Here is a 9,536-nt window from a genome sequence, read left to right as displayed (position 1 = left end):
GCTCAGCTATTTGGATCCTTAGTTGAACAAGACACTGTTATTTCATGATTATCCAGCTATGGATCCGAGCTCTTAGCTCCTCCCCTCACCCATAATGCCCTTCTCTCCCTACATGACCTCAGATCTAGTTTGCTGCGCTGGTAACCAGGTCTTGGATCTTTGAGCTCTTCAGCTAAGTGTTATTTAAACCTAAAGAAAGCTTTATTTTCATATTTTGTTGTGAGTTTTGAGTGATTGTGTTAGGTTTCCCTTTATCTTTTGATGGTTTCAGTTTAAAATTTTTAATTTTAAAACTTTAAGTTTATACCCTCCCCTCGCTGGTCGGAGTTTCTGTGTGAGTGTATTGTTTGGGGCCTTGTGTGTGTGCTTGTGTAGCACTAGTTTTCTGTCTTTTGTTTTTTGGTAAAAAAAAAAAAAAAAAAGACTTTATTATGTCAGAAGCCCCTAAGGCAATATTTTCCAAGTGCTCCGAGTGTGGCCATAAGCTTTCCCCTGCTGATGGCCACACTGGTATGTTGATGCCTTGGGGTTGAACACCTCACTTCTGGATGTTCCATTTGTGCAGGGTTCAACCCCAGGGCATTGAAGGAAAGGAGGTCGAAGCTGGTCCTGGCGGGACTTCTACCCCCGGACTCGGCTCCCGCTCCTGCTCCTGTGGTGGGTACCGTGGCCTCGGTTCCCTCCTCACCTGCTCCCCCTCCTCCACCTGGGACTCAACCTCCCGCTGCTGGGTTGGAGGAGAGAGAGGCAAGAAAAAAGGACCGGAGAGAGAAGCACCACAAGAGGCGGGCCGAGACCTCCGTTTCGGCCCCGCCAGCTAAGCGGGCTTCTCCTCCGGCCTCCTTGGCTGCTGGCTCTCCCCCCACCCCCCCTCGGCTCCGGTCTGCTTTTCACCGGGGCCTGAGGAGGAGGAGACCCGATCTCCGTGGAGGCATTCAAGGCCTACCTCGGTAGCCTCTTCGAGATCCACGTATAGCCTTTCCAACGCCGATCAGGACCGGATGATGAGAAGGTTCATCCAGGCCCAGATGCAGATGGGAGTGCTCCTGCCTCCCCTCTGGGGAGCTCACCCATTTTCAAGCCTATAGCTCCTTCTCCGACCCGCTAGCCGGGTTCGGAGCGTTCGAGCCGGGCAGCTTGAGCTGGGGTGGGTCGCCGATAGTACTAGGTACCCGGATCCGACCCTGCCCTCAGTGTTTCGGATCCTACCTCTCGGAGCCTGGCTCCGAGCCGGATCCGGGGACTCAGTGTGCCTTCGGCGCCGCCTGTGTCGGAGCGCACTGGTCCTCGGATCCGAGTGTCTCTGGGCAGCTCCGATCCACTCTTCGGATCCGAGGGGAGCCGACTTTCGGATCCTTTGGTCGGGCTGGCTCCCTCGGCTTTTGATGTAGTGGAGAGGGCTCTGTTGAGGGCTTCGGACCCCGGCACTTGCTTCGCTCCGTCCCGCTGCATCTGCACTGAGTCAGGCTTCCACCATCCGCCACTGGGACAGCCCGCTTCAGTGCCCCAAGTTGTTCCTTTGGAACAAGACACTGCGAGGGCTCCTCGGACAGCCCCGAGGAAGCCCTCGCAAGCATACGTAAAAGGAGGCACATAGACTCCCCGGTCTTTAACTGAAGACACGGATTTGGAGGAAGGGAAGGCTCCCAAGATCACCCCGAGGATGTCTCCTTTGGAGACATCATGGAAATGCTTCAGATAAGGGGTGGGTGGTCTGCCCCAAGTCTTCCTCGGACGAGTCCGTTCTTGGAGGCATTCAAGCGGGCCCTTCTACCTCTTGGGTGTCCCTCCTGCCGACCCCCTGGTGGACCTTATTACCACCAGGGCGTGGAAGGAACCGGACACCGTGGAGCCAATCCCCAAAAGGCCAGACAGAATCCTTAGCCCCCCTGCAGACCGTGCCCATTGAAGTAAGGGGCCTTCGGTAGATGCCATGTTGACGGCAGCAGCCACCAAGAAGGAACTCGCATAGGAAAGTCCTTCAGTCCATCCTCCGAGCAAGGAGTCTCGGATGATGGACCGCTTGGGGAAGCGAATGTTTAGTTCTGCGACCTTCTCAGTGAGGGCGCTCAACTACTTGGCACATGTTACCAGGATGCAGCGCGATCTTATTAAAGAATATGCTGCATCCCCCCCAGAGTCCATGTTGGAGGAGGACAAACTTTTGCACTCCACCCGTATGGCCACTCTTCGATCCGTGACAAATACCTCTATGCGGTTGCTGTCCCATGCTACTGAGGGAGCCGCTAGAGCTGCAGGAGTAGGCCTAGTCACTAGATGCCAGGCCTGGCTCCGTCATTGCGATTTCACGGAGCCCTTCAAGGCATCCTTCGCGAACGCCCCCTTTGATGGTTCTGCCCTTTTTGGCAAAACAGTTCGTGACACCTTGACCCAGAGCAAAAAGGACGGGAAGACGCTGTCTGCCGTCGGAATCCGCTTCTCTGTGTCCCAGAGGTCCTACTCTAGGAACCAAAAGGGCCAGAAGAAGATGTGGTTCTGGAAGTCGCAGCAATCCCAACCTGCTCCGGACAACCAGTCCTTCCGTGGCAGAGGAGGACGCCGCCCCAGGGGCAGAGGGGCTTCCAGGAATTTCGGGTCCAGAGAACCTTTCTCTGAACGGCCCGCGCAGCAGCCCTGAGGGGTTGCCCGACTGCTCCACTCTGGAGGCAGTCAGGGGACGTTTTTCGGAGCACCTAGCGGCATGGGAGTCCATAACATCAGACCGCTGGGTCCTCTGCATTATATCCAGAGGATACAAGATCCCCTTTCATCACATTCCAAAATTAAAATCCCTCCCCGACGTTCCACCCGGTCAGTGGGAGGCCGCTTCGGCAGAAATTGGCCATCTGCTGGGGAAAAGAGCCATCCAGCCCATCCCCCCAGACCAGATCGGATCAGGGTACTACTCCAGGTTCTTTTTAGTGCCAAAAAAGACGGGGGACCTAAGACCTATTTTAGACCTGTCCCTGTTAAACCTGGCAGTTCCCAAAGAGAAGTTCCGGATGGTCACCTTGAAATCCATCCTCCCCCTTCTGGGAGAGAATCACTGGATGTGCTCTATATACCTCAAGGATGCGTACTACCACATACTAATGGACAGACGTTCCAGGAGGTTTCTTCACTTCCGGCTGGGAGCCAGTCACTACCAGTTCAGGATCCTTCCCTTTGGTCTCACCACAGCCCCCTGGGTGTTCACCAAAGTATTAGCAGTGGTTGCGGCCCACCTGAGGCTTCAGGGGGTGCAGGTCTTCCCATACCTGGACGACTGGCTTCTTACCGCCCCAACAAGGCATCTACTATCATTGGCGTGAGACTCCTTTCTTAATCTAGCTCCCCGCGTGGGCATCACGATAAATGTAGCAAAATCCAACCTGGCCCCTTCTCAGTTGATAGATTTTATAGGTGCCAGATTAGACACGAGGGAGTTAAGAGCCTTCCTTACAGCCGACAGTTCAGAATCTGCGACTCCAGGTGCGGGCCATCCTCCACTCCAGCTCTGTTCTGGCGGAATTGGTCCTGAGGGCTCTAGGGTCCATGGCGGCAGCAATATCTCTTCTTCCACTCGCCAGATTCAACATGCGGGTCCTTCAGTGGACACTTCAAGTTCAGTGGTCTTACCTTGCTCTACCTATGCATCATCCCATCGCGATCAGCAAGGCTTGCAAGCGGTCCCTCTTGTGGTGGCTCCACTCACAGGATCTCCATGGAGGCCGCCCCTTTTGTGCTTCTCCCCCTCTCGCCACGGTGACCACGGACGCTTCCCGCCTCGGGTGGGGGGGGGCATTTTGCAGGCAGGACGGTCCAAGGCACATGGAGCGACTCAGAGACCTCCCTGCATATCAATGTTCTAGAGATGAGAGCAGTGCTCTTGACGTTGCGAGCACTTCAGGCCTTTCTTCCCCTGGGAACAATTACGATTCAGTCAGACAACATGTCGGTGGTCTGGTACATCAACAAACAGGGGGGAACCAGGTCTTATCCCTTATGTCGAGAAGCCATGAGAGTGTGGGAATGGGCGATCTCCACCAACCGCTTTCTCATCGCAACGCATATTCCGGGTTGGTCCAACATCCTTGCGGACAAGCTCAGTCGCACCATTCTCTCCCCGTACGAGTGGTCTCTCAATGCTCAAGTAGCGAAACATATCTTCGCACGGTGGGGAGCTCCTTGTTGCGATCTTTTTGCGTCTCCCTCAAACACCAAGTGCGACAGTTTTTTCGCTCTAATCCCTCCTCCAGGGGATTCCCTGAGAGACGCTCTGGTGCATGCTTGGCCTCCAGGTCTTCTTTATGCTTACCCCCCTTTGCCTCTGATGCTCTAAGTTCTTCAGAAAGCCTCTCTGTTGGGGTGCAGAATGATCCTCATTGCCCCATTCTGGCCTCGACAGATCTGCTTCCCTTACCTAAGGTCTCACTCGGTGAATCCACCTTGGATTCTAGATCCCATTCCGGATCTGATATCGCACCCATCGAACCTACCAACTCCAAATCTGGACAACCTGAAGCTGACTGCTTGGCTGCTCCAGTTCCACTCCTAATTAGGACTCCCGGTATCTCGTCCCCCATTAAGGCCATCCTGGTAGCGGCTTATAAACCATCTACCAGGAAAGTTTACCGCAGTAAATGGAAACGATTCTCCATTTGGGCGGAGCAGCAAGGTCTAGATCCCTTTACCGTTCCCCTTCTTCTGGTGCTAGACTTCCTAACCACTCTTTTTAATGATGGTGCCAGCAGTTCCATGGTCAAAGTGCAGCTCGCGGCCATTTCTCATTATCATGTTGGTCATGACTCTGGACCTCTTATGTCTGCCAAATTGTGTGAAATCTTCTTAAAAGGCACCTTTCTCCTTCGACCCCCTATCAAGCAAGCAGTTCCTCCATGGGATCTTTCTTTGGTTCTTCAGGCCAAGCGCTCCCCCCTTCGAACCTGCGGCCACAGTAGATCTTAAATTTTTATCCCTCAAGACTGCTTTTTTAGTAGCCATTACCTCGGCCAAAAGAGTTTCGGAACTTCAAGCCTTATCCATGAAGCCTCCTTACTTGGTCTTCCATCCAGACTGCGTATACCTCAGGACCAATCCCTCCTTTCTTCCTAAGGTAGCTTCAGAAGCAAACATTAATCAGTCCATTAACCTCCCTGTTTTCTTTCCTAAATATCAAAATAAGGGTGAATACAAGCTGCATTCCTTGATGTTCACAGGCAGCTTCGTTTTTATCTTAACAGGACAGCTGGTCATAGGCAATCTGACCAGTTGTTCATTTCCTTTGCCAAATTCAATCTGGGTAAGCCAATTTCCAAAGTCTCCTTGTCACGCTGGATTTCAATGTATCCTTTTAGCTTATCAGGCTTCTGGGAGGCCCGCACCCGAGGGAGTCCATGCCCATTCGACCCGGTCAGTTTCTACCTCAGCGGCCTTTAAGGCTAGGATTCCTCTGGATGACATTTGTTCAGCAGCCACTTGGGCTTCATCTCATACCTTTATTTCTCATTACAAGCTGGATATCACATCTAGAGGTAGAGCATCCTTTGGCTCTTCGGTGCTCGGAATATCCTTCCATGACGGCCGCCCAAGATTCAGGTAGCTGGGGACTCTGTCCCACAGGTTGCAGACAAATGAATCTCCTACTTCAGATTTAGAAGTTATGTACTTACCATAACGTTCCATCTGAGTAGGTGGATTCATTTGTCTGCAACCATCCCGCCCTCCTATCCCCCTGGCCTTGTCAGTTTCCTGCATATTACGTGTTGCCCTTTCCAGGGTATTTTTATTCAGGGCAAACTCGATCTGAGGTCATGTAGGGAGAGCAGGGCATTATGGGTGAGGGGAGGAGCTAAGAGCTCGGATCCGTAGCTGGATAATCATGCCGGTTCGGATCCGATATCGGATCCATAACCCACAGGTTGCAGACAATTGAATCTGCAACCTGTGGGTTATGGATCCACAGGTTGCAGACAAATGAATCCACCTACTCAGATGGAACGTTATGGTAAGTACATAACTTCTAATTTCCTACATCAGAACAAAAACTGGAGGGTATGTGGGCATTTAGAATCCGCGGTGGTGGTGCTGCAGTAGTGTTGTCACCTCACAGTAAGACACTGACCGGTTCGACTCTCATCTAGAGCGTCTTCTGTGTGGAGAAATGCGTGAATGGGCGTACCTTCGTTGAAGGTTGTGCGTTAGGGCTGGCAACTCAGCACGTAAAAATAAACTGCAAATCATTAGCGGACCAGAGTTCTGCTGTGGCGACCCCTAACCGGGAAAAGCCGAAAGACACAACAGCAACAAGTGGCAGCATTTAGACATATTCCTGTACAGGAATCCTGACAGGCTGCTATGTGAAACTCTCTCTATTGTGCCATGCTTGGCATTTATCACATTACTGTTTACACGTAAAGTCACAGACTGTCTTTTCTTATGGATTTAGGAAGTTCAGAAGCATCTTAGAGAGTCACTTGCCAGGCATCTCTTATGGATCTGAGCCATTAAGAAGTATTTAATGTTGAGGGGCACCTGGGTATAAATTCCACAGTAGAGTCCTTCAGGAGCCCATAGCCAAATCCTGTGAGCAGCATGGTGGCTAGTTGGTAAGATCTTTGCCTCGTGGCTTCAGGGTGCATGATTTTATCTGGACTTCAAGCTCTGCTGTCTATGGATTGGAGATTCTGGGTACTTCAACTACTTCCCTCAATCCATAAAAAAGCCAGTTGTGTAATTAACCTTAACTGTCCACATACCCTGTTAAGAAATGTTAAATAAATGTTTGCCTCCATTTTTCATAATTAAATCTGTTCATGAAGTAGCTAACAGAATCCCCTTATTTGGCATGTTGTAGTAGCATGTTCCACTGTAGTACAACCTTTGGTGAAAATCTCCACGTTTGTGGACCTTAGGGACACTGTACTCAGCAGTCTTTTATCAAGTTGAACTAGTCTGAGTAGAGTTTAGTTTAGAGAGAGCGTGAGATTTACATTTTTCTAAACCCTGCCTTCTGTCCATCATCTTCCTTCCTGACCAATCATCCTTGCTGTTTTATCTATCCTACCTACACTGCATTGAGTAGTGGACTGTTGCCCAGCCATTAGACTGTTTTTTGCTCCCTAATGCCTCAGCTGTTACTGGCGTGGTGGACAGCACTGCCGGGTCTGTGCATGCCTAGATTTCCATGTGCACACTGAATCATGAGCTGAAGCACAACTTGCTGTCCAGTAGACTTAAGTGCCTGTTTTTAATTTGCCACTCATTCCTACACCTTATGCTCTCCTGCAGGTAGCAGTCATGCAACAGACCGGCACCTCTGTCTTCAGCACCCACCCCTGGAATTATTCACCTGTACTGCACACCAGAATCCCTCCCATGGATAACTACTACAGCACCTGAACAGGTAATTTAAGTCTGGGTTGGCTGGGATACAGGCAAGGAATGTGGAGGAATAACCAGCTTAAAGGAGGCCAGAGCTGCTGCTGCTTTAAAGGTTGTAATCAAATATTCCATCAAGATGCTGTTTATCTGACATAGTGAAGTTAGTTTAAATTTGATACTTAAGTCTATTCTAATAAGAATTTTGAGACATTTTTAGGATGTGGGAGAAAACCGGTGCAACAAGTGAAAACCCTTGCAGACACGAGAAGGCGGCTTATGCTCTGCTTGTTAAGAACCTCAGCCAAAAAACAAACTGGAGAACCAAATGTTGACAGTTAAATGCTGCACCAATTGCCTTTTTCACATGACACCGAGTGTTTTTTTACATTTGTTTTTGAAATATTAGTAAAAAAGTAAGGTGTAGAAATATTTCATAACAGTTTTGTTATCTTTATGTATGCATCCTGTATGTAGTTTATTTTTCAGTGTTTCTGTATAGTATTAGTCCTTTTAAATTGCTGCAGTTAGTCTGTTCGAAGGTTGCGTATTATGCTTTGAAAATTAAGACATTGCACACATTTTAGATAAATACTACTGTTGAATAGTTGACTGCAATAACAAAAGGACCATGGCTAAAAGCTGGTGAGCAATGTCACAGAGATAAATTTAAGAGCATCTCCCACGCATGTCATAATACAACTGTTTTATGTATTTCTTAATTGTCTCATCAGTAAGTGTATTTATTTTAACCTAACGCCAATTTCATGGCACATAGGAAGCAATGCCTTCTGCAAAATTGGAATCTGAATGTCACTTAAGGTGGAGAATTTGAACAGCTGATGACTTGTTACTGTCAGGTTGGAGGGAGGAATTATGAATTTTTACACTGTGCATCTGGGAGCTTTTGCTATGCATATAGTCCCTGCATTAGAGATGTAGGGCCTTTCTACATGCGTGAATCAAAATGGGATTCACACGTGTCTGTAACAGAAAATGTGACACTTTCTGCGTTGTCATTACCAGTCTCAGGAGACAGAAGCAGTTAAAGGCATGATAAAAAGTGCTTTACTATGTAATGAGATGAGTCTACCATCTTCCCTTGTGGAAGTATAGAAAGCCATAAATATAAATGGCCCTCCCTTTGGTCGAAGGTCACCAAGGGGAAGCAAAAATGTATTTATTTACTGTGCTTTTGAAAGTTTGCTTGAAAGGCAGTGTTTATGTATGCCTCTGTGTGACTTAGACTATCTAGTTTGTGAATTTCAAATGAAAAACTTGTGTATGTTGACATTGACTATTTCCATTGCAGGAGCTCGGAAAATATGGTTTGCTGTATTATAATGCATTGTTCATGATCCTGCCAACCTTTATTATTGCATTAATCATGGGAGATGTGCAGAAGGTAAGCATTCATATCACTATTTGACATGGTGTTTCTGGGGTTTTTCTTTTTCATTATTCATATGTGTGTTGCTTTTTTACCTGCTTGTTTTTGTTGACTGGGTGACAGTGAACTGATAATTACAATAAAGGTGTAGTGCAAGTGGGGTATTTCTGTTGCTGGATATCCGTCTTTCATCCAGCCATCGAGCAATTGGGAAGTCCTTGGACTGATTCAATTACTCTCCTACATTGAGAGCATCAGCCCGCAACTCTGCCATAAAAGAAGGTTACCGATCACCACCACCACTTTTGCAACAACAGTTTCAGTTGCTTGTTTCATTTAAGTCTGTTGGCCTGTTCATTCAGAGCTTCAAGAATGAGTAAATGAAAAGTCCAACCTAAGATACAGTTTAACTCATTCTTTTTTTATCACCCTACAATATGGTTTAGTAACCAGAAACATGCCTGCACGGGAAAGCCTTACCACCTTTTTTTATTTTTTATTTATTTTTTAAGTATGACCTACTACAGGCACAGTTAAACATGTGTTTTTTTTCCTGTTTAATACTGTCCATAATCTTGTATAGGCAGCCCTCAGACTTGCCAATGTCAGCAGCTGCTATAAAAGTGTGCATGGTGCAGAAGAAAAGAAACAGTATCTCTACATTTAGTTGACTACATTTTTTGTGTTCTTGGAGGTGCTGTTTTCTGTAACTTTAAAATACTTGTTTGGTCTTGCACACACAACTGAGAACTACTAATTTGCCATTCTAGAGTATTATGGTTTGGAG

The 9,536-nt window shown here is 48.2% G+C and overlaps 1 protein-coding gene across 1 annotated transcript in view; it reads left to right on the top strand.

Annotated features, from left to right (window-relative positions):
• Nucleotides 1-9,536, top strand: part of SLC35D1 (solute carrier family 35 member D1) — a 467,863-nt gene that overhangs the window by 179,617 nt on the left and 278,710 nt on the right. Inside the window, exon 9 of the mRNA XM_044086804.1 lies at nt 8,672-8,764. Within this exon, the coding sequence (XP_043942739.1) occupies nt 8,672-8,764 (93 nt within the window). The remainder of the gene's footprint in view (nt 1-8,671; nt 8,765-9,536) is intronic.

This window comes from Protopterus annectens, chromosome 10.part0 (genome assembly GCF_019279795.1).
Source record: "Protopterus annectens isolate FY-2018-M chromosome 10.part0, PAN1.0, whole genome shotgun sequence".
Taxonomy (NCBI): domain Eukaryota; kingdom Metazoa; phylum Chordata; order Ceratodontiformes; family Protopteridae; genus Protopterus; species Protopterus annectens.
Note: the sequence above shows the minus strand (reverse complement) of the source record. Positions and strands in the feature narration are given on the sequence as shown.